This window comes from Patagioenas fasciata, chromosome 7 (genome assembly GCF_037038585.1).
Source record: "Patagioenas fasciata isolate bPatFas1 chromosome 7, bPatFas1.hap1, whole genome shotgun sequence".
NCBI classification, from domain to species: domain Eukaryota; kingdom Metazoa; phylum Chordata; class Aves; order Columbiformes; family Columbidae; genus Patagioenas; species Patagioenas fasciata.
Genome location: NC_092526.1, coordinates 18,114,295 through 18,139,298, shown reverse-complemented (window position 1 = coordinate 18,139,298; position 25,004 = coordinate 18,114,295). Strand labels below are relative to the sequence as shown.

The following is a 25,004-nucleotide window of genomic DNA, read 5'->3' as shown; positions in this document are numbered from 1 at the left end:
TGTTCCTATTTTTTGTTTGGGAATACAGATTTGAGCAGAAATAGCCTGTCACTGTTAACATTTATACTGCTTTAAGACACTGTTTCAGCACTGAATCCCGTTGTGTCATCTGTGACCATGGGACTATAAGACTGGAGCACAGATCGCCTACTATATGTAGTACATTTAGGGAAGGCATGAGCACACAGCTCCGTTTCTATCAAATTGAGCTGCAGGTACAATAACATATCGAGCAAATAACATCTGATACTGCTGCCAAAACAAACAGTCATATCCACCCTCTTGCCCCTGCCTGTTTACTCCCATGCTGCCTCCTCCATTACTCTGGCACAAGCAGTAGCACAGCCACATGCTGAACCAGACAGAGGAAATGATCTGGAAGAAAACTAACCTGATCAGAGAGAAAAAACAAAGGTTTCACCCAGAATAATTTGCTGAACCATTGTGTTTTCAGCAGTGATTCCAATTGATATTGTAAAGTGGGCATGAGGCTGCAGCCTTAACCAGACCAGGGAATATGACTTTATCCTAGCTCTAAGCCGCTGTGCTAACTTTATACCAGCAGTGGGAATACAAACGATCCATGAAACAGCATGAAATAGTACAGACAGGCAGTACCTGATCTGGCATAAAGTCTGCCGGCACAAATTTATTCCATCAAACATTTTTCAATGGCAGTAATCACTGTGTGGCTGCAGTGCTTTTCATCCAGTACTAGCCGCCCTTAAACTTGTGTTATCAAATCCAGGCCAAACTGAGAGACATCCATTTTAGAACTTGAAAGAGAAAAAAAAGGGAAAGTTATGCAGAATGTAGTTCTGCCAAGTGACGGTGCTTTCCTACCGTCAGCTGTACTCTGATCTGTGGTGGCGAAATATTAGGATACCGAAATAGTTGGTGATTATTTGTAGGGCACTGAGTAACTGAAGGTTATGGCTTTTGTAGATACTGGTGTTGTCATATGGTGCTATATTACTTGTCCTTTCAGTAATGAACTACCTGGCAATTTTTTTTTCCCCAGCAGTTTCCCATTGTCACATTTGTGTGTGTGAGCCTGTGGCCATGGTATTACCAGAAAGAGGAAGAGAAAGCAAAAGGTGTCTGATGGTGCATGTCCATACCAGAAAGCCTTCTGCAGTGTCACCAGTCAGAAACTCAGTGGCTTAACAGAACTATAACTTGACTTCTTAAAAACTGGATTACCAGCATCACTGGGGAATGTAAATGTAACAATGTAAACAACGCAGAGTACTGCATTGTTTACATTGTTACATTTACATTCCCCAGTCAGGGAAGTTGGAAACCCCTTTTCTCCCTGTGTCCTGGTCTTGTTGCCTAAGAACTATGATGTTGCCTAGGCCAAAATTTTGTGAAGAAAATCAGAATTTCCCCCTGCTTCCCAAATACTGCTTTGAGGCACTAGTGGGGGTTTTGACTGGATGTTTTTCCCCCTCTTCTCATTTCTAATCAAGAAAAACTTGAGAGTTAAAAGCCACGATATTGATTGCACTCTCAGATGTCAGCCCTGCAGTTGAGGGGGGAACGGTGCACCAAAAGCAGCCCCTCCGCATAAACCGGGGAACTGCGGGCTGTCCTGGACCACCTCGGGGGTCGGGACCGAGCCGGGCGCACCTCGCGGCGGAATGCGCGGCACGCGGGGCCAGGCGCAACTTGCGCTTGGCCCCGCGTGCCGCGCATTCCGCCGCGGGCCCGCTGCCCCCCACCCCAGTCCCGCTTAGGCGCAACCATTGCGCGCCGCGGGGGCACCCGCCGCCCCTCGCCGCGCCTCTCCTGGCGCCGCGCCCCGCTCAGCACCGCCCCGCTCAGCACGGGGGCGGGGCGCGGGCGCCGTGCCTGCTCCGCGCTTCCCCGCTGTGGCGCGGCGCTCGCGCGCGCCCTCCCTCTTTCTGGGCGGTGGTTGGGGCCAGCGGGAGGTGGGAGCGGCGGGGTTGGGGCAGCCGGCGCTGGTCAATGAGAACCCGTTGATGGCAGCCGGCGCGGCCGAGGCGGGGTAGGGTCGACGCGGAGCGGGGGACCGGGGGTGGGGAACGAAGAGCTGCAGCCGGCGGGGAAGGCACGGAGGCAGGGAGCGCCCTGCAGCCCCGCCGCGCCGCAGCCCGGCGGCCGCCGAAGTTGCTCCCCATCCCTAGGGGCAGCCGGGGATCAGGCGGGGCGATGATCTTCCCCAGCAGCAACAGCAGCGCGGCGGGCAGCAGCCGGACCCCGTATCGGAAGCAGGTAAGAGAGGGAGAGGTGTGGGGGAGCTATGGCTCCCCAACTCCGCTTTCCCTTCACACCCCCCCGAGGTGCTGGGGGAGGAGTGGGAAGAGGGGTGGCGACTTGCGTGAGTTGCAACTTGCAGCCTGTTAGCTTCTCGAGAGCTGGAATTTACAAAAATAAACTATTTTTACTTTTTTTTTTCCTTATTTTTTTCTTTCTTCCTCTCTTAAAAGCGGCGCTGTGACCTTGCCGAGTGCCCGGGCGGCCTCCGTCGGGTGACCTTAGCGGCCGGGCCCCGCCGGGCGGTGCGGGGCGTACGGCTGCCCAGGGCCGGGCGGTGTGGCCCCGCTGCGCTCGGCAACAAGTTAGAAAGGACCCGGTGTTGCAACACGGGCCGCAAAGCGAAACTTTGGGCTGGATGTTTTCCGCTCGGTGTGAAAAGAGCGAAAGGGTCGCGGCACGTTATTTTTTTCAAACAATCCTCCAAAAATCCGCCGCCGCGCTTCGGGCTTGCACCTTTTCCCCCCGCCCTGAAGTGCACAAGGGAAATCCTGTGACATTTTTATGGGCAGACAGATCGCTCCGATAAGCTCGGAGCACTCGTATCTATGAAGCGGTACTGAAAGAGATATTTCTTTGTTTGTTTGTTTAGTCAGTGGAAGTAAAATGGTTGAAATAGTTGAGTTACAGCCTTGCTGGGCCCTTGTTTCTTTGGCTGCGCTTATAATTTTTTTTTTTCTCCAAAAAAACGTTGGCATTAATGCTACATTACTTACTGTAAAGTGTGTTATTCTTCATGAATTCTTTCATTTAAAAAAAAAAAAAGTTCATTGGGAAGTGTGCTGTGTGTTTGTGTGCCAGAGGGTAAATGGAGTAGAGGTCACTGACGAGCTCCCGGCTTGACAAAGCTTGCCAAAAATACTATGGCAGGCTTCTTTCCAGGTGAGGAAAAAACCTTCCGTGTCTGCTGCTCTTAGCAGCTGAGACAAGTAATTTGAAGGGCTCAGGTAGCAATACTGGGGGAGTTGTCCAGTTTTGCTCAGGGTCAGAATTCATTAAGGGCAGAAGTAGCAGATTGGATCTTGCTGCCACACACAGTGGAGAGTTTCATAGAAATAATGGGGAAATGGGCTTAGAAATTTTGCAGTCTTGGTGTGTAGTTGGAATGGTGTGTGAGCAGCGTGGCTAACCTGTGCGACAGTGGAAGTTAAACTCATATTTTCTTGAAGCTTAAATGAAAACTGTTTCCTTTCTCCTCTTCCCTTGTTTTATAGAAATATCATTTTGATAAGAATTGCTGGTGTGTTATCTCAGCAGCACTCTGAAGATGCTGCCTAACAGTGCGTGGAGTTATCTTTGTATCTTGTACTCGATGTGTTCAAGTCCATACATAATAAAACAAGCTTATTGTGTGTGCTGGTTTTGGTTTGTTTTTAATAAATGCCCTGCATTACGCCCACGCTGATGATCTTGTCTGGTGCTTCTGCATGCTTGGTAAATGAAGCCAATTTATTAGATACTATTTTCTTACTCTACCTGAAAGGACCATTAATTAACGAAAGCCACTTGGGTGCTGGGCAGGGTGGGGGCAGGAGCAGAGGGCAGCACGGGGAGGCCTGTTGCTGGTAGGGGTGTGTTTTGCGTGTGTCTGAGAGTTCACTGGCTGGTCTGGAGCAGGCTGATAAGATGCTCTTCTTTTCACAGTGCACTCCTTAAGATTGGAAGAGCTAAAAGGGCTGACTGAATGGGAAAAACAAACAGACCCTTTTTTTCCCAACAGGCAGAGAAAGAAATGAATGTGGGGGTATTATGTGGGCTTAAGACCCTGGGTACCAAAGGTTTCTTTTGTTAGTGTGTAGCCATTCTCTGCTCAAACACTTCCTACATAAGGAGCAAGGGCCTGTGCCTTTCTCCATTTAAGTCCATGGAAAGCTCCTATTAGCTTCATTCATGTGGACTAAGGTTGTTTAAAGATTGACTTTCTGATCTCCCTTTCACTCAGGCTTCACCTGCAGGGGTGAGCTGATGTCAAACAGTGCTGAAGAATGTTGTGAGCCTAATTTTTCAGCTCTTGATAATTAAGAATAGTTGAGATTAAGTCTCCCCGTGTGCTGCGTAACCCATATTCAGACAATTGAATTGTAATTGTGCTTTAGTCTGAGAGTCTAGGTGCTGTTAGTGTAGGAAAAGTAGTCTACCGTCGTCTCTGAAAGGGGAAACTAGATTTCCTATGCTAACAGCACATAGTGTATGAAGCTGAAAAAAAATCAAATAACTTTAAAATGAAATTAAAAATATTTGGAGTAGCTTATATGTCTCAATTAGTACTGTAACATACATGATATCAGAATGGTATAAGAGCACTTCAGTTTTAGTACTTTCCTGTTACATTTTTAGGAGTCTACAACAGATTCAGATGGAAAGATGAGTGATACACGGTTAAAAGGCAAGATACTACTCCTGATTTATCTTTAAGGGACTGTAATGAAATGTGGAATTCTGCCTTTGTTTAAAACATTGACAAAACACCAGTTAGCTACAGTGGGTCCAGAGTTTTGCCCATGCTCTCTTTTTGTTTTCCCAAAGAACTATGTTTTATTTTATAAATGAATCTGTGCTTAAGGTATTATGTTTGTTATCTGCTGTATCTATTTCAATGTGTAGCTCAGGCATGTAGGAGCCAGTTGACATCCTTGGTTTCAGGTTATGTTCAATTGGGTGGTGCCTAATCTTTTTCTGTCTCTTTCAGAGTACTTGTAAGAACACTAAAATATGGTCTCTAAAGTTATATTTTCAAAAGGATTTCCTGTGTTATGGGTAGACAAGCATATTAAAATACTTGTACCAGGCTTAAAAGTTAGATGTTGCTTAAATGAGTGGCAACTCATCTGAGAATTGGCTTAAAATGCAGATTCAGGTCTAGATAAAGAATGGAAGCCATACAGTATCTGCAGTAGTAACCTGTCACAGCACTCATGGCCACGTGTCCTATCTGGAAAAGTTAGGCGTGAACTAATATTTTTACTAACAAGGTTACTTGTGCTATGCAAAGAATACACGTGTGCATCGGTAACGTTAAGGAAACAAAATGACAAATGTCATCCTCCTTAACGCAGGCTTTCTTAGCTCTCAGTTTGTGTGTGCTGAGAACGTGATGATTCTCTGTCCTCCTGCTTTCATTATTCTCATACATCAGAGGAGTGCCTCTAGATTTGTAAATATTTCTACATTCTGTAAAATTATTGTAAATGGAAAATTAGGCTTCCTCCTGCCAGCTGCTCCTCAAATCCACAGAGCTAGTGCAGCTATTTGATTAGGGATTGTAAATTGCTTTGTTCAGGGAGGTGTCTGTGCTCTCAGATTTCTGCAAGAGGAAGCCAGCAGCAGCTCTGGGGGCCGGGGATGGAGGCGAGCGCGGGGTCCCACCTACCGCAGCCTGGGTGCTCGGGAAGCCCAGCATGCCTGTGCCTTTTAGCAGCTTTGCCCAGTAACAGTGGTTCTTGTTACCTTTAGATGAGTGTAATGTTTATCTCGCCAGTGTAAGGAGATTTACATAGTTTGCTGCTTTCAAGCAGATTAACTGGGCGTAGCTGCATGTGAGGAATTTAACACTGATTTGATGTTTGGCCTGTGCAAAGAGAGTCATACAAAGTTCTTGATTAATCTTTTCATGCATGTTAACATCAAGTGCCATGACACAGGTTGGGTTTTGTTAAAGGTTGAAGATTATGGTGGGTTTCTAATGATGGTTAAATGAAGAAAGTTTTTGCCAAAAATGTAGATTAGATTTTCACTCTATCTATAGGTTTAAAGTAGCAAGAAACTACACCTGTAATCCTACTTTACTATTTCCCAGCTGGTGCTGTGTGTGGTGTCTGTGTGTGAGAGAGAACCTCATTAAACTTGGAAGACCTGAGCACGGTCGTAGCTCAAAACATGCAGCTCCACATGCAGCCTGCAACCAGACCGATTTGACATTACACCTCTCGTGTGTATACACGGTGCTGTGGGGGAGGCTGAGAAGCCTAAAAATGAACAGATATCTTTGGTTACCTAAATAAATGTGGTTAGTTTAGTTTAGTTTCTTTCTTTCAGAACCATAAGAATTATGTTGCTCTGTATCATCAGCTCGTGCTGACAGAGTCTGTTTCCCCTTGCATTACATACTGTGTTAAAGGATCTACCTGGGTTTAGCAAGACTTAGCTCTTATATTAAGTACCAGCTATTTTAAATTTTTAAGTGCATCTGTAAGAATGTTTGTGAAGTTCTCCTTTACTCTCAAGGGAGCAAAACTGCTCAGTCAGTGGGTTTCTATATTTGTGACACAAACGTGAATGAAAGAAGTAAAAGGAAGCACCCTATCTTGTCAGGCATGATGTTGTAAATTATGAAAAGCGATATGATTGTCTTATCAGTATTCGCAATTTGAAGTTTTTGTTTAGTGTTTCTAACACAGTGACTAATACATTTTTGTCTCTTTGGAAGTGATATTGTTTAAAGTATGTATCTTTGCCATTAAGCTTCACATGGAAGGGAAAATAGAAGTCTGTGTCTTGAACATCTGCTGTTTTGGGTTCTTTTTTTTTTTTCCCTGAAACTTCCAACTGTTAAAAAAATTTTGCTTGAGTTAACACATTTCAGAAGGGTTAGGTCCTTTAAACTAGGATTGCTGGCAGGGAGGAGAGGGGAAGGAAGGAAGGGAGGGGAAAATCCTTTCCTGAGAGCTTGAGATGGCTCCTAAAACATCCACACAGTGCTGCAACCATGTAAATAAAAATAATGGTTGTTTGACATGATAGCTGTTTTGGGCTGCATTTTAAAAATCTTTAAATTCATCGTTGAAATTGATCTTTGCTTGTTACATGAGATGGTATATAACAAAAGAAGTCTGTGGAGAATAGGAACTCTTTACTGGCTTTCCCTCACGGCTGTTTCCAGCTAATTATGAATGTTTTTCTTTGTTTCTACATCAGATTATTTTTAAACCAGCTTACTTAGGGACACTGTGAAGGCTTAGAAAGCTGTAGTCCTAATGAAGAGGTGCATGGAGGTGTTTTGATCTTGGATGAAGGTTGTTGGTCAGAAGTTTTCTAGAAAGCCAACAGAACCACATTTAAATGCTCTCAGAAACTTTGTTGAAGTAATTGTTAGTTATTTTGCATATGTTTCATAATTGCCGTGTCCTGTGGTAATTATAACAGCCCTGCAGAAGCCACTGCATTTGTAGCTTCCTGATGCAACAGGAAAGGGAAGGGATGAGTTACAAATAGAGGAGAAATGTGGGGGGGGAACCATGGCTTAGATAAGAACAAGCCTTTCAACAAAAAATCATGTGCTGTAGGGGTGGTTACTGGGATTAGCACAGGTTTAGCTCTGTTTCCCTCAAGACACTGCAGTTAAAACAGTGTTGCTGCAGCTGTGTGTTGACACAGAAGGTAGTTTTAAACTGCAGCTGAAGTGGTTGAGTGCTGGTGAGGGATTGCTTTAGGCAGATTCAAGATCAGCTGGGTTCATGTCAGTATAAGTTAGTTATTTATAGCAGTTTAAATTTAGTAAGATTTGTTACAGTTTATGTAAATGGACTTTTTTAATGATAAAAGTTAATACCAATTTTAGGGCCTAACCTGTGCACTAAGATGCACTGGCTTAAAAATATCCAGCAAGTATTTTGAAGTGTTATAAGCTCCTCAAAACAGAAACATGGTTACAGCACTTAATGTCTTTTTCTGTATTTGGTGTGGAATGAGGATATATCAGCTCTATAGTCTATGCGAAATAAAAGCTGATAGAGATATGTACAAACAGATAATAGTATAATGCATAATAATATGGTTTTGTTCACGTGTCCTCATAAAAGCAGTGTTGTTTGCATGACCATGGTAGTTTAGGAAATCACTGATGTGTGTCTTATTTGTTTAAAGCATTCTGCTTTAGAAAAATGTTGTGTCAAATAGAGCGAGTGTTTTGATTTTACTTACCTGGTTGGTAGAACTATAGAACTTGGTGAGCTTGCAGTGGAAGGAAATAGAGCATTGGCCTGGGGAGTCTTGTTTAGGCTTCGCTTGACTTGGTACCTTGGATTTGACTTGCTTACTTGGTTGAAGAAGAGCAGAAACAGCAGGTACAGCGAGCATCAGGCTTAGTCTAGCCTGACATTGACCTGTTTGTGAAATGAGATACTTCTTTACAGCAGCTAAATATATGTAACTTTTTATTTCATTATTGAGTCTGTTTCTTGACAGTGTCTTTCATTGGCAATGGTACTTTCACACCTTACTCTGTTTTTTTCTGTTTCTCCACTTCAATGAGAAGGGGATTTATTTCTTTCCTTATCTTCTATTGTTTTTTGTTCTTTTATATCTGAATCTCCTCTACCATATGATGCTTCGCTTCAAGGAAGTGGAAACATGACTCCTTAGGTTAACTACAGCTTATATATTGTCATCTGGTTACTGCAGTGTAACGATGTTATAATTCAGTCCTTTAGGATGGCCGAGGTACTTGCGTGGCACTTCCATTTTTAGTGTGCTTGGGGAATGAAGTCCAGGATTCAGGTGCAACTTTGGGTCTTACTGGGAGCTTTTCTCAGGATTGTTTGTCCCTGCAGGACACTTCTTTCATGCCTGAAGTGTCTCCAGCTCCCAGGAAGGCTGCTGTGGCTCAGTGGAGGAGTATCCAGTTATCTCTGACAAACTGAAGCGATGTTTGTAGATGTTTGACTCCTCCAAGGTGATTCAGAATCCCATTTTAGGGTTTGTCTGACCCACAGGAACATCATTAGGTTGTGCTCATGCCCCTGCAACAATCTGAAATCACTCAAACCACCAGGCAGGTGAGAGTAAAATCAGATGCAGATCCTTGTTTACAAATCCATAAACAAAAATATAAAATTCTTAAAACTGAGGAATGGAAAAAAAAAAAAAAACACAAAATGGTGGTAGAGGACCTGAAATTTTCTTTTACTTTGCATGCAGCTGTCTGGCAGACAACCTCCAACCTTCCCAGGGAGCCTGATTATTGTGCAACCCTGTTGCCTCTGGTTGTGTTCAGAGAAGACACTGATTTAAGGCTCCATATTTCCTTTTATTTTTAGCACATTTGGAGGGTAAGCGGTAGAGGTTTCTTCTTACTTCTTAAGTCTGTGAGACTCTCACTCAGCCTTCTTTCGCGAGACCATAGGTTGTTTTTTCCTGCTTTGGAAGTAGTAATGTCTCTAGGGCTTCGCCAGGTGTGATGCTGCCTGCGCAGACTTTGGAGTGCCCTTCAAGAGATGGTTGATTAGTTGCAAAAGACGTTTTATGCTATGATGGATTAATTTCAAGTCTTCTCATGTTTTTATTTCTCTTCTACCTACATGTATAATTTGCTAATAAAGCTTTAAACAGTTGTGTAACAGATTGTTCTCGGGGCTACTTTTGGAGTGAGGGAGACCCTGTTATTGGAGCTGCTGCAGGTGACTGGCAGCTGTGCCCATCTTTGAGTATGGCCATGGTGACCCATTTTAAACCATTTGTATTGCTACATGCATGTGTTTGCTCTGGCTTAGTTTAGCTATTGACTTATCTAAGATTTTCAATAATCTATTATGAAAAATAACTCTTTAAAGTACAAGAAGTAATGTACAGTAGAAATTTGTGTTAACTTGGCCCTCTGCGGCTGTGCAGTGGGAAGGAGGGACAGAACAGGTATGCTGGGCATGTGAGTACGCATCGCGTGGCCAGGAAGGTGCCTCCTGCGAGGCCGGGAAGGCAGCACCCCCACCAGATCAACCTGGGCTTCGGCAGAGCCAGGCACAGTCCCACAGATTTCTGTCTGGTATGAAAGCAGCTGCCAGCAGGACGAGATCCTTTGAAGTGTTTAGTGGTCTGTCCTCCAGATGAGTTCAAGAAGAGTTCTAAAAGTGTGGTCCTGAATTTTAAGACTCTTGCTTATGCCAGTGCATATTTACATACCCGGTGGTGCCACTGCCTGCAGTGAGACTACTGACATGAAAAAGTGCTTATTGAGACAGAGAACCAGAAGACTTTTGAATTTCCCCAGTGAGAAACCTGAGATGAACATTTGGTGTATCCTATGTTTGGTATAATATTAGACTGACATTCAGCTGAATCAAACAGTATTTAAATTACTTTAATATTATTCCATCCACTCTATTTGCCTTATGTGATCCTCATTATGACAGTACTTGTGTGTATTTAGTAATACTTCTATGTGATTTGGGAAAAACATTTCAGTTAGGTATTAGATACAACTGCTTAGCTACTAACCTTTGAAACAGGAACCGTTCTTGGCTTTTCTTCAGCATTCCAGGAGATGTAGCTCACAACGCTACTTGTGAGAAGTGCTTACCAAAACCGGGTTTTTGAAAAAGCATTTCTGCAGTGTTTAGCTAAAACTAAAAGATAAGGATAGCTATTAGTTTATTGTCTTAAGGCAACAATACTTCCAATGCACATGTATGCCTGCAAGTATTCCAGAATTAGGGACCTTTTTGAAAGGAGAAAACTGGCAGAATCCTGCAGTACTGAGGAACTCTAGAGCATGTTTGAAAGCTTGTGTAATTTTTATGATGAAGAATACCAAGATGCAATTCCCTATGTAGAATTTCAGTTGGTTAAAGGTAATAGTGAAATTTAGGGCACACCATGGCACCAGTAGAAGAATGCAGTGGTATGTTTTTGGTTGTCTGAAGTTCCCTAGGAGTTGCTTCCATTCCCAGTTTCAATATTCCACAATCCTATGGAGGTTAAATGCAAGATAGAAATGGTTAACCAAGTCATTCATTGTTTCAGCATTGTGTTGATATTTTAATTGCTATAGTGACAAAATCAGGCTAACTTTTGAATCAGACTGTGTCAGATTGCCAGCAAACATACTGTTCTTAGATCTGTCAGGTGTGCACTGTCGTGGTCTCGGGGAAGTCACAAAGGGCTGGAGACTGGTTTAGTCATTAGGAAAGGCACTTTAGCTTTTCATGTAACCATTCTTTACATGTTCTGATGTGTTATTGGGAATTCCCTGCTCTGAAGCTTCTGACCATTTTGCGCTTTCTGTTTTAATGTTTCACTTGCAACTTCCTTGTTGTAGTATTGTTGATGTATGGTTTTGTATTCCAATATATAACATGATAGAATGAAAGATCTAACCTATCTGCATGTTTTATCCTTGTATTAAAAGACCTTTTTTGGTGTAATACCTCTCTGGTGACCCTCTTTTGAAATTACTGAATCTTCAGAGCTGGTTTCCATCTCTACCTTCCTCCCCTAAAGTAAGTTCTATGTTGAATCAGTATCTTGGGTGATAATAGAAGTCCTGGGTCAGCCACATCTGTAAAGTTTATTCAAGGACAGTGAAGGTATTAAGATGGTAACATGAAGTTCAAATTGTCCTGTCAGCAATATTTTGGATAATCTTGGGTAGATTGTTTAGGTTTGGCTCTTCAAAAGGTATTTGTTAATACTAGTTTCCTACCTCCCATAGATTTTGTACAGAAATATACTAACATCCAGAAGTGGGTCAGATATTACAGCAATTAGGACTAAATATCTTATATATGCGTGTGTGTATATATATATATATATATATATATAGTTACATACATTTAAGTCATTTTCTAAAGTTGAGGACAGAGCAGGTTATTCAGAATGATAAAGCTTTGTGTTCAAGTTATGCCTGTCATTTACTGTGTGAGTACTTTCTTTACAGTCTTATGGGAATGTTCATGTCAATACTAGTATTGATATTCTGGATTAATAACAGCAGCAGCGTTTGTTTTGGCAAGAAACTGGACTGGTAAAACTGTCTAGAACTCCAGTTTTAGAAAGGAGTAGATGTTGTTTTTCTGTTTTTGTTTCTAAGCAGAAATTTAGTGTACAGAAAGGCAGAGTTCAGCCATTAAAATATTTCTCAGAACAGGAATAACTCCATGAAGTTCTGCAGGTTGAATTTTGCGGAATTTTTATCTGGGTAGCGTTAGTGGTTTTGTGGCCTTATCTTTCCTACTAAATTAACTCTTTTTTTTTTTTTTCTTTCATCTGTGAAGTCCTTATTCCACTATTCTGCTGTCGCATTTTACTTTTAAAATCCAATTAAAATGCATACATTCAAATAATTGGTTTATTCTTTTAGGAAATGCAATATGTGGTCTTTCAACTTCAATTTACTGTGACTGTTGTAGCAAACTAATGATGACTTACAAGATTATTAGTGTTGAACATCCAGTGGTTGCACAGATTGATAACCTGCAAAGGTCAGATTGCTGCTAAGAAAAGTGGAGCTGTATGTTCTTATTAAAAATAGAATTCCTTGAAATTGCTCTCAATGTAGGACAACCTGAAAGCAGTTGCTTAGGACTGTAGTTGTGCAGTAGGTAGAGCCAAGTGGTTAATTTATCTTAAAATGTTAGCTGTTAGCTGGGCAGATTCCCTTTCACTGCAGTGTTTTGTAGTTATTATCAATTCCAAGTGTACTTGTGTACTTATCAAAAGTATTTTCCTTTATAACTTTCCAGTGTGTTCAGGAGTATGATTCCTCACCTGAGTTCTTGTACCAGGGGCCAGAACGTGACTAATAAAGCTGTGGATGAATTGAGTTCTGTGCCCAAATGAAGAGGTTTATTTCTGACTGGTGTTTGACATGGTGTTCATTGTCACCAACCATCCAGAGCACCAGACGTGGTTCAAGTGAAATGTCACCTGTCAGAGAGGGCCAGTCTTGCGCCCAGGTCCTGCAGCTGGGTGCCAGCTGTGCTCAAGTGTGGCTTGATGGCTGCACAGGCTTCTATATACATCGGTGGCTGCTGTAAGCATGACTTTTTTTGAGCTGTAGCTGTTCGTATGTCTGAATTATACTATTGTTTGTGCTGCCAGGACCACTTAATCTTGGCAGTCAAATTCCTCATATATTTAAAGTGTTGTATTAGCAGTACATCTGGAAGCTTTCCTAGGTGTTATCTAATTCTTGTATTTTTTCATTTCAGAATTAACAATGATCTGTAGTAGTGTCTATGAAAATGATTCATTATGCAGTCAGACATTCACCCAGCAGCTATTTGGAGTGTTACTTCCTTTAACTTTTAAGATGCACCAAGGAACAGCATCCTACATTTGCTCAGCATACTGTTGCTAAATATTTGTAACTTAACTTCAGAGCTAAGTTTCTGGATGTAAAAGGAATAATTAATTATCATGCACTGCGAAGTCACCAACATTTTAATTTTAGAGTAAGTCATACCACGTTGCTTGAGTTTCAGATATCTGAATGACATTCTTAACCACTTAAACCCACTTTTATCTCAGAATTAAAAATCTCTCAGTTAAAAACTAGGTGCATGAGTTAAAACTGTAGTTAACAAAAAATAGTTTATATCTTGATTCAAACCAAAACTGAAGTTTCAAATTAGAAGAGAAAATGCAAGGGAAATAGAGTATTGTACAAGTGAGTTAGAATAGCTTGTCTGTCTGCATTATTCAAATATAAATTTCAGATTTCAAGAACAGGAAGTGAGACTAAGTACACAGGTTTTTTGGAGGTACATGTGAAAGGATTTTGGAAAATATTGTCATTTGTAAAGAGAAAATAGAATGTTTTCAGCAGTCTGAAAGCATTGAATCCAGTAAGTGATAAGCATCTACTAAAACATCATCCTTTAAAGAATGAAGAAGGACTGACTTGGGTTTGTTTCAGCTAAGGTTGTAAGGAAAATCTGACCCTAAGGCCAGAGTAGCATTGCTGCCTGTGATACATATGTGGGATTTCACCAAAGTTTTAGCAGGCAGGTTTGTGCACGCTGCTTGTTGCCTTACTTGTAAATCTTTGTTACAGACATAGGTACCACAGGTATTTACTGCAGTTGTCCTACTTTGTATATGGAAAACCAAAGTTTGTTTAATTCCTGATTGTTTTGACAGCCTAATGTTATTTTGTTACTACTTTCGTGAGTCAGCAGCTATGGTAAAAGAAGCAATCTGAACTTTTTTTTTCTTTTTTTTTCTCTTGTGTGGGGTCACACTGGATGCGGGGAAGGAACAGCTGTAGGGGCAAGGCTGGTGTATTTTGGCAGTAAGTTCAGCTCAAGCTGTTCCTTGAGCTGCCATCTCAGTGTGTGGGTCCACAGGTTCATCCTTAGCCTGCCATCGGTCACGTCTCTCCCTCATTCTTGTCCCTGTCACATCTGCCTTTCTCTCACACTTGTGGCTCTGGGGCAATCCAGATCGCAGAGCCGATGCAGCTGAGATGCACAGGACCAGCAGTTGCCTCCGTTGCACTTTGGTCTTCTCAGCCAAACTGAGGGAGAGGGTTGGCTTGAAAGCTGAACTGCCAACAGGGCTGGCAAAGTCATCTTTCTTCTTTATTTGGTTCTGCACCAAAGCCAGCTTATCAGACCAGCAGATCTAACCACCAGTGTTAAAACTCTTTGATTTCCTTATACCACCCTTTTCCTTTTCCTTTTCCCTGTCTGCACATCCTAGATCTCTCACAAAGTGTGGTTGCTACTTCACAACTTTATCGGGAGTTGACTTGCTGTGTTAAGACACCCTATCAATAACGCTTGAAAGATTTCGGCGTTCTGTGCTGTTTTTAGTTGACATGATGCTATGTTCAGACCATCAAAGGTTAGTACCAACAAATCATCTCTAATGTGCAACTAGACATCTGCTGTGGGGAGCTCCACCAGAAGTTACCTACCCTTGGAAATCTTGCCCTAGTTTTTATGGATGCATCTTCAGTTTTAATCTTGCCTACCTTTACAACTTGAAGAATTTCATCCTACTGAAGGAATACTGGTTTTCTTATTTATAAAGAGAAATAAACTGCTCTTTATAAAAGTAGACTCGTGCTGTATTTTGCTATGTTGATTTTAGCAAACTTCTTACTGTGTTTCAGCAAGTCCCCACATTTGTTGTGTTCACAGTATTGTGGTGAATTGCCCGAGTGTATGAAAGAACTCCTCATCTATGCATCCTTGATCACTTGCATTTAGGAAAATATTAATTTTTAATAACTTTGCAGAAAGAGGATTAGATTTACTAATTGGTTAGATTCCCTAACTACTACTACTTTTAAATTAAATGTATCATGCTCCTATTTGTTAAAATTCAAAAGAGATAATCTTAAATCAGTGCTCAGCAACGTTGTGCTTTAAACAGACTTCTAAAGTCAACTTTTCTGGGCCGTGGAGGTAGACATGCTGCCTGAACTGGTTTTTATTAAGCAAAGCAGAAACAGAACAGTTTTGCTAGAAACAGCCTGGATCTGTTGAGGCTCATGCCAAGCAAATGCCAGCAAGCTCCACTTGATCGAAGTTGAATGTCATTAAATAGTATTCGTAGTATACTAAGAATTGTGTTCTGTAGTATCCTACTCTCGGTTCCCCCCAAACAATGCTGGAAAAGTGATCTCTCCGTCAAATATGCTGGTAATGAAACAAGTGATATATGTATTACTGTAACAGAAAAAACTATCCTTAAAGAAACATAATAAATGCTCTTGTGCGTAAAAATTGTCTAGCTGGAGAAAGAGAAAGGTGTCAGAGAGCATAATCACTGCGCACTGTGAGGTGCAAAAGGCGTACTGGCTGGAAATGTGAGAAGAAAGTGCTTCCATCTAACTTCTAGGAAGCTAAACCAAGCTATAGTTGCAGGTTAGTAGTTTATGGACATCTAGAGACAAGAATTATGCCTTCCTTGTCTTTTCCATGAGAAAATTTTCCAAATTTGTCAACATTTTCCTTGTATTCTTTGTAGCACAAAGTTTAAAGAAAGCAGGTCATAAAAGCTTGTGGAAGGAAAAAGTAGAAAGTTCGTGATATTGTCTCAGTCCTCAGTCTTCAAACAACCTGGAGTTTAATTCAAGATTCAAATAGATGTGATACACAAATCTAAAAGACCGCAGATATAACTGCTTTATGTGTGTATATTCACACATGTTCACTTTTGCAGGATGGTGATAACAGATCAGAGAAACAATCATAATTTCTTGCTGCTCACCTAGCTACATTTTCTGCTACTAGTGTCTGCTGATCAGTTGGGCCATCTTAAGTTGTCTGTGCGACTTTAGCAGCATTTTCTGTAGTAACAGCAGCTGCAGGATAAGTGTTGTTTGGTATCTGAACAGTTCATTGGCTGGATGAGCTGTTCTTGTGTCTATCTTTCCCAGGAGTTAAACATAGCTGCTTTCGTCATGCTAAACTGATTGTAATTTGCCCTGTTGGTGCCTGTGCACAGGTAAAACTCTGTGTGCTACATAGGAGAAAGCTGTGTAAACCATTCTGGGGATGACAGACCACCCTTTTTTTCCTGAAAAACAGATGGTATCCTGTGTGTGACTCTATTATGTCATACATCTGTAGAAAATGGACCTTTTATGGCATTTATGCTGGATATGCCGTAGTGAACATTTGGCCAAAAATGTTTGATATGCTTGGCTTTGGTGTGGCTGTGTAACGTGCAAGATCATCTCTGAGCAATGTCAAATTTGACTGGTATCCACTGGCACCAAAAATTTAGAAACAGTTGTCCTTGATGGTAACATCAGGTCATCCAGCGCACAGCTTTCTCAGCTCTTGCTTTAAATCACTTTTGCTGGGTATGAAGTGTACTTAAAGCTGTTAGTATGCATGTAACTGCACTGATATAGTTGCATGAATGCAAGTTGTTGTCAGTATTCCTGCTGTGTCACACCTAGGCTGCAGACACTGAAGCCTGGCACCGAGGTTTGCGTCGGGTTTGCAACACTCCTCCCCGAATGGGAAACGGTGCAAGAGGCAAATGTTTTAAAAGCAATGGAGTTCAACTCCAGTTCTTTTCTAATGAGGTTTGAGCTTCTATGTTTTATTTTAAGAAGCCATGTAGAGTCTCAAGAGTAATTTAGAAGACTTTGGGAATTTCATTTGCAGTCTCGTTCATGCTACATATGGTCTTGTTAAAATCCAAAGAAAATTGGTATACGTGTTGCATGTACAAACCAAGCAGACTTTGCTCCCCGGTACTCTACAGAGAAACCCTATGTTGAAAAGTTTTGCTAACGTTATACACGTGTGTCTTCTGGTCTGTCAGCTTTATACAACTTTGAAATGTATAAAACTCTGGACAGGTTTTCAGCTTGTGTAAATGAATGCAGAACCGCTGGTTGAGAGAGCTTTAAACTGAAGTTGCTGGGGTAGAGGGACTTCAATCTATCCCACTCCTACCGGTTCAATGCTAGTGCCAGCAGTAGGTGCCCAGAACCTGAAGAAGGATAACAGGACAGTAGGAGAGCACCTGAAGAGCAAGACAAAGGAATCCCAGCCACTCCAGCCAGTAAGCCAGCTTCATTTGAGACCCAACTTAAATGCTTCTATGGAAACACAGGTAGCATGGGGAATAAACAAGAGGAGTGAGAGATGTGCAGATGCTTGCAGGGCTGTGAGCTTATTGGCATCATGGAGACGTGGTGGGATGGCTCCTTTGTCTGGAGTGTTGGAATGGAAGGATACAGGCTCTTTAGGAAGGACAGGCAGAGGAAACGAGGAGCAGGTGTTGCTGTCTGTGTCAATGGCCAGCTGGAGTGCATGGAGCTCTGTCTGGGGATGGATGAGGAGATGACAGAGAGTTTATGGGTCAGGATTAAAGGGAGGGCAGGGACAGGTGACGTTATAGTGGGGGTCTGCTACAGGGCACCCAGCAAGGAAGACCAAACAGCTAAGACTGCCAGTAGACAGATAGGAGCAGCCTTGTGTTCACAAGCCCTGGTCCTCGTGGGGAAATTGAGCCACCCCGATATCTGTTGGAGCATAAGCAGAGCATAAGCAATCCGGGAGGTTCCTGGAATGCGTTGATAATAGTTTCCATCTCCAAGTGATAGAGAAGCCAATGAGAAGAGGTGCTATGGTGGAGCAGGTAAGCTGGGAAGAATACAGATAAATTGTCCGAACAAGCAGTGATCAGGTTAGGAAAGCTAGAGCCCTGGTAGAGTTAAATCTGGCCAGGGACATCAAGGGCAACAAGAAAATCATCTATAGGTACATCAGTAATAAAAACCAGACTAAAATGCGGGCTATCTCTGGAAGGAAATGGGAGACCTGGTTACTTAGGATATGGAGAGGCTGAGGTACTCAATGACTTCTTTGCCTCCGTTTTCACTGGCAAGTGCTCCAGCCACACTGCTCAAGTCACAGAAGGCATAGGCAAGGACTGGGGAAATCAAGAACCACTCACTGTAGGAGAAGATTGGGTTTGAGGCTATCTAAGGAATCCAAAGGTGCACAAGTCCCTGGGACCTGATGAGATGCATCTGTGGGTCCTGAGGGAATGGCAGATGAGGTTGCTAAACCACTATCCATCATATTTGAGAAACTGTGGCGGTTCGGTGAAGTTCCCACTGACTGGAGAAGAGGAAACATAACCCTCATTTTTAAAATGGGAAAAAAAGGAAGACCCAAGAACTACAGGCTAATTGGAGAGACACAGGTTCCACGGATGGACCACTCGGTAGATAAGGAATTGGCTAGATCATAGAATCATAGCATGTCATGAGTTAGAAAGGACCCACAAGGATCATAGAGTTCAACTACTATCCCTGCATAGGACAACCCCAAAATTCACCCAGTATGTCTGAGGGTGTTGTCCAAATTCTTCTTTAGTATTGTCAGGCTTGGCGCCATGACTGCCTCCCTGGGGAGCCTGTTCCGGTGCTTCACCACCCTCTGAAAAAATGTTGCATTCAAAAAGTTGTGTTCAACAGCTCGATATCCAAGTGGAGACCAATGATGAGTGGCGTTCCTCAGAGGTCTGTATTGGGACTGGTGCTGTTCAACATCTTTGTCTGCAACACAGACAGTGGGACTGAATGCACCCTTGGCAAGTTTGCTGACAACACAAAGATGTGCAGTTGATGGACTGGATGGAAGGGGTGCCATCCAGAGGGACCTTGACATGCTGGAGAGGTGGGCCTGTGTGAACCTTATGAAATTCAACACGGCCAAATGCAAGGTCCTGCATGTGGGTTGGGGTAATCCCAAGTACAAGTACAGTCTGGGTAGATAATGGATTGAGAGCAGCCCTGTGGTGAAGGACTTGAGTGTGTTTGTTGATGAGAAGCTTAAAATGATCCACCAATGTGTGCTTGCAGCCTGGAAAGCCAACAGTATCCTGGGCTGCATCAAAAGAAGTGTGACCAGCAGGTTGAGGGAAGTGATTTTCCCCTTCTTCTCTGCTCTTGTGAGACCCCTCCACCCGGAGTACTGCATCCTGCTCTGGGACCGCTAGCATAGACACGGACCTGTTAGAGTGAGTCCAGAGGAGGGCTGTGAAGATGATCAGAGGGCTGGAGCAACTCTCCTATGAAGAGAGGATGAGAGAGTTGGGGTTGGTTAGCCTGGAGAAGGCTCTTGGGAGCCCTTATAACAGCCTTCCAGTACTTAAATGGGGCCTACAAGAAATCTGGAAAGGGACTTTTTACAAGGGCAGGTGGTTACAGGGCAAGGGATAATGGCTTTAAACTGAAAGAGGTAGATTTAAACTATATACAAGGAAGAAATTCTTCACCATGAAGGTGGTGAGATAGTGGAACAGGCTACTCAGAGAAGTTGTGAATGCCCCATCCCTGGGAGCATTCAAGGCCAGGCTGGATGGGGCTTTGAGCAGGAAGGTGTCCCTGCCCATGGCAGGGGAGTTGAACCAGATGATCTTTAAGATCCCTTCCGACCCAAATTATTCTGTGATTCTATGCACTAGGCCGATGTGTGCAAGTGCAGAAAACTGACAACTCCTTACCTAATGAGTCTGATGATTTAAGAAGTTACTACTGATATTGTTCTGAAAATGACCACATTGCTAATTTAATGATATTTGGCTGCTTCTGTTTAGTTTTGTGCTTTTGTCATGGTGGAGAATCATGTATATGAAAGTGTGGTCACCCTACCATAATGAATTGCAAGCTCAGTGTCAGACCATATATATATATGTGTGTGTGTGTGTGTTAACCTGAGCAACCACAATAGCTGCTCACTCACCCCCCTCCTTACCCCTCAAATAGGGGAGAAACTTGGACTGAGATAAACAGAGTTTAGTACAATAATGAAACGCTAATACACGGCTAGTAAATATATACATATAAAATAGAAATAGAATGTAAAATAAAAGATAATGCAATTCCTCATGAACTCTGTCAGCACTGAGCAGCCACTCCCAGGAAACAGCACCTGGTCCCAACAGCCGACTGTGGTGAGAAAAGAGGAAAAAGGCAGAAAGGCCTAGAGGTCTCTGCAAAACGGCAGGATGGCAAAAAGCTAAACTAATGAAAGTCCTGAACAGAATTCCCCCAACAGGTCTCTGTCCTGGCTCAGACCAAATGAGGAAAAGAACTTAGCTGAAAGATCCTGACTCTCCTTAAATATAAAGCATGATGCTAATGGCATGGAATATTCTTATTGATCAGTCTGGATGCCCCTTCCAACTCAGGACATTCTATGATTCTATGTCAGTCAAGCTCTGCCCCTTCCATGCCCTCCTTACTGGCTTCCTCACACCTGTGGGCAGAGTACTTAGAATGTCCTTGGCTCTCAGACCAGAGCAGTTGAAAACATTAACTCTGTCCTGGGGTTCTACCTTCTTTTTCTCAAATTAAATCTAAACAATGACTGTGCTAGCTATGAAAAAATGGTTTCTAACTGCATGTAGAACACTAACTTGTTTTCAGTCAAACCAGCACACTGCTATATTAGTTAGGCCTGGAGACACAGAAATGCATTGGATAATTAGAAAAGGAAGAACATTTGCAAACTGAGTAGGAAAGATAAAATATTTAAACGGATGTCTACTTTATAAGTTGTGCAGCTCAAGAGCCTGTTCGTGGAGTCATCTGGGTTCAGTCTTGATGATTCAGTCTTGCAAAACTAGCTTCTTTTTCTGCAGGGTTTTTCTGACATGCCACATTTCCTGCAGCTGGAGATGCTGGCTGCAGTGGAGTGGGTGTAGTCTGTCAGGGAAAGATTAAGATTTAGGAGTGTAGAAGAAAGGGCCACAGCCAACTGCCTGCACTGTCCCATCTATATTGTCAAAGAATACATCAGGGGAAGCTGGAATAATCTGTGATATATTGCATTGGACTACCTATAAAATACTGGATGGCCTTGCCAAAAAAGAACATACATTCTTTTCAAAACAGAATGCAGGGATGCACAGTAACAACAGAGCACACTGCCCATAAGGAACCAGCAATTGTAGACAAAGAGATTTTGATAGGAATTAACTCCCTTGTACATGGTTGGGCACAAGTTCTTCAATTTATTTTTTAACTTGAATAAACAGAAAATGACATAGCAGATCCTGTGTCAGCCAAAAGAGCCATCTGTGGTCTAACCCTGTGACAAACAGTATAGCAATAATTCCAATGCCACCAACAGTGTGGAGTTTGCCAAAAAAGCAGATGCTTCTTTCGACATGCATCTTCAATGTGGTGCCGTTTCTATCCTATAATTGCTGTCTATGGAGGGAAGGTGGATAGAATAGCCAGATGAGCAGAGAGATGAAATTGTAGTTTGGAGGGACAAAACAAGAATTGGGAAAATAATAGCAAAAAATAAAAAAGAAACCCTATAAAAATAATTTCAAGGAAAAGCTGAAATAAAGAACTGCAGAGTTTTCATATGTGCTTTGTGAAACCTGTGACACTTTTAAAATAAGGGACAATACTTGCAAGAGCTTATCAGAAATCTTAAGTCTAATGCAATGTGGAAGAACCGTAAATAATACTTCAGAAACATTTCTGCAGAGTTTTTAGCTTTTGAAAATAAAACCTTTCCTTCTCTATTATTTTAAAGAACTAAAGGTTGGCCCAACATACTGTTTTTTACTGTACTGTCAGTCTTTTTGATACAGATACTCCAGCAGGTCTCTGAATAAGCTGTGGTGAGGATCTGTGTGTCTACTGTGCCATTTTTTAATGTGGTACGTAGACTCATCAACAACAGCTTTATGAAATATATAGACCTAGCTGGAGTAAGTACCAAAATACAGTGATGGATGACATCCTTAATTGTTGAGGAAAGAGGATGGCCATGTGAATGTTGCATATTTGCTACTTTATGAAAATAAAACTTAATTGCCTACTCCCATAAAAATATGCATTTTAGACGTATAATAAATAGAAATACTTGAAAACCGTAAGTATTCAGTCCCATTGAATATTGTCTGTGGTCTCATTTGTTGACACTGGAGGCAAGACTTCACAACAAGTAATGACAAAAAAGGTGAACAAAATAGCAGTTGAGCTGGAGATCTGCATTCTTCTAACAGAAGAGTCTGTTCTCTGAACAAAAGTAACTGTCTTGTGTGATGCGGGAAAGTCTCACTGTTGGAGCTTAGTTTTGCAGGATTCACTCACAGAAATGGTTACCTGCTGTCTCTTATTTTCCTAGAAGGAAGCCAAAAAATTCCCAGAATAAATCCAGATCTCTCATTTTCCATATATTTAAGACCCACCTGGTGCTGCTTCTTTTGGTGTGTTACTTTTTGCCATTACACTATAAATTCAATGAGAGGATAATACATATTATTTATTTTCAGATCTCAGCACACATTTTTCCAAATTCCATGAATAATACAAATAATTGCCCTGTTTCCTTTGCATTTTTAATCATGGGAGATGTCTGATTGTTTTTAATTTTTCCTTCTAAAAAAAAAAAGATAGGAACTTTGTATTGTCCTAACCAACAGCATTTTCTACTTTGAGGTCTGCTTTCCGATCCTCGGTTTTGTTTAGCGTAACTTCACTCATTAATCAGTCCTTAAACAAAAAGCTTGTGAAGCACCATGAATTTGAGGACTAGGGAAGAGGAGGAAGTAGTAGGATGGATGATGCCGTTTGCTCTGCTTCCTGCCCTCTGGTGACTGCACACACTGAGAAGCTCAGGAGTTTATGAAGTAGCTCAGAGCTTGTGCTCTGCTCCAGTCTGCACCTCGCTTACTGCTACAGAGTGCCTGACAAAGGGAACCTCTGATCCAGGCAATATTTCTTTATTTTGCTGATGAGAATATGATGTGGGACAGTGTCAGAAGTCGCAGTCAAGATCTCTAGATATTTATTGCTTCTGCCTTACGCGCTAAACTGGTTGCACTGGCAGTGAAGAAAACAAGGTTATTTTGATGTGATCTGTTGCTGTTTGCTTTTATTGTCCTTTTGTTATCTTCTAGATTCTTGTAAGCTGATTGTTCAATAATTTGTTCCAGAACATTCCCAGGAATTGAAGTTGGGCTGATGACTGTGAAGTTCCCTGCATCTTCCTCTTCTCCTTACAAAATAAAATGAATTTTAAAAAATTACAAGATGCTCGATGACTGACAGAGAAATGAAACTATACATTGTAGTTCTCTGTGTGCCACCTGCAGTTTGGCTGGATGGTTTTTTTCATGTCCTGGGCATTCAACAACTTTCATGAAGCAGAACAATTGACTGAAAACTTGTTCTTTTCTTGGATTTTTCATCTGCTTTGGGCTGACACCTGGAGAGTTTTTAAATGTGTTAGTGAGTAGGAGTTTCCTGTTTAATGATTGCTTAAACAGAGTCCTGTATACAGTGAGAGGAAACCATTATGGTCTAGTTTAGGGATCTCTGAACCTCTTAATGGTTTGAGCACCAAAATAGTCACGTATCTGAGAGGCATATGCAAATGCTGCGTTTCTGCATTTTTTCCCATTAAACCTCATAGCTGCTGCCTTCAGTGCTCTAAGAAACCCTCCATGTGCTTATCTATGGCATTTCATGGATTCCACTGGAAATATGGCTCATGCCACTATATGGGACCTTCCTGCTCGCATGTGACCCAGTGTGGCCCCTCTCCCATCACACAACCTGAGACATAAAAAGGTTATTAAGTCATTTTTTTGACTTGGAGTCTTTTAAGTAGTGTCTTTAGAGCTGTCATTGAAGTGTTTCTGAGTTGTATGTGATTTGCCAGCTCTGATGTGACCATCCCTGGTCTGGTCTTACCTACTGTATGACACAGGAGTTCCAAGTTAACTGCTGCTTCAGCTGAAGCATTTCTCCTACCAGTGATATCTTGGATGTTTCCTGTTGCGAATAACATTGTAAGATTTTATACCCCGCTATTATTGTGTACCAGCAGATGTGTAATGCAAGGGAGGAATTATTTTTATTTGTATTTGCTGTCATGTGATGGACTTGTTACCTTTCAGAGGCTTGCATAAGCACATTAGCGTGTGAGTTAAGCCCCTCTCAAAATGGATGTGTTTTCTTCTGATTGGAAATTGAATCCTCAGGCTGGAACAAAATCTTTAACATGGCCTGGGAATTGAGTACCATTTTCTCTCTGGATCTTGAGCTTGACTGGTTTCACTGAAGGAAATAGGACAGTGTGTTTACCAGAGTCAAGAAGGAAGTTGGCAGTGACTTACTTGGTGTCTATTGCTCAATGAATGTCTAACCACAAAAACATGTACATGCTTTTTTGTCCGGTAGATCTTAATACTAAGCTCTCTTTCTTCAGTTACTTCAGAGTCCTGACTTTCTTTTTATATTCTCGTAGTGTAGACTAGCCATCGGATTGCTGCAGCCTGTTCAAGTGTAAGAAACTAAAACTCAAATATTTTGTTTTTGATGTGTCTGTAATTCTGTCATAGCTAGGGCATGATACCAATGTGTTGTTTCAGGCGATTATTCAGGGAATCCAGGTATAAAACTGAGAGGGCAGAGGATGCTGTGATTCATGATGATCAGGCAGAAAGGTTGACAGCATCTGCAAAGGAAGACGGCACAGATCAGTTCAGCACTCCCATCTACATTG

The 25,004-nt window shown here is 42.0% G+C and overlaps 1 protein-coding gene across 4 annotated transcripts in view; it reads left to right on the top strand.

The window, feature by feature from the left end:
• Positions 1–25,004, top strand: part of RBMS1 (RNA binding motif single stranded interacting protein 1) — a 146,382-nt gene that overhangs the window by 49,549 nt on the left and 71,829 nt on the right. The window contains exon 1 of one of the 4 annotated variants that reach the window (XM_065840687.2): positions 2,029–2,238. The exons of the other annotated variants lie outside the window; for them this stretch is intronic. Coding sequence (XP_065696759.1) covers positions 2,176–2,238 — 63 coding nt within the window. The 5' untranslated portion in view covers positions 2,029–2,175. Of the gene's footprint in view, positions 1–2,028; positions 2,239–25,004 lie in introns of those variants that run through there. 4 annotated transcript variants of the gene reach the window in all.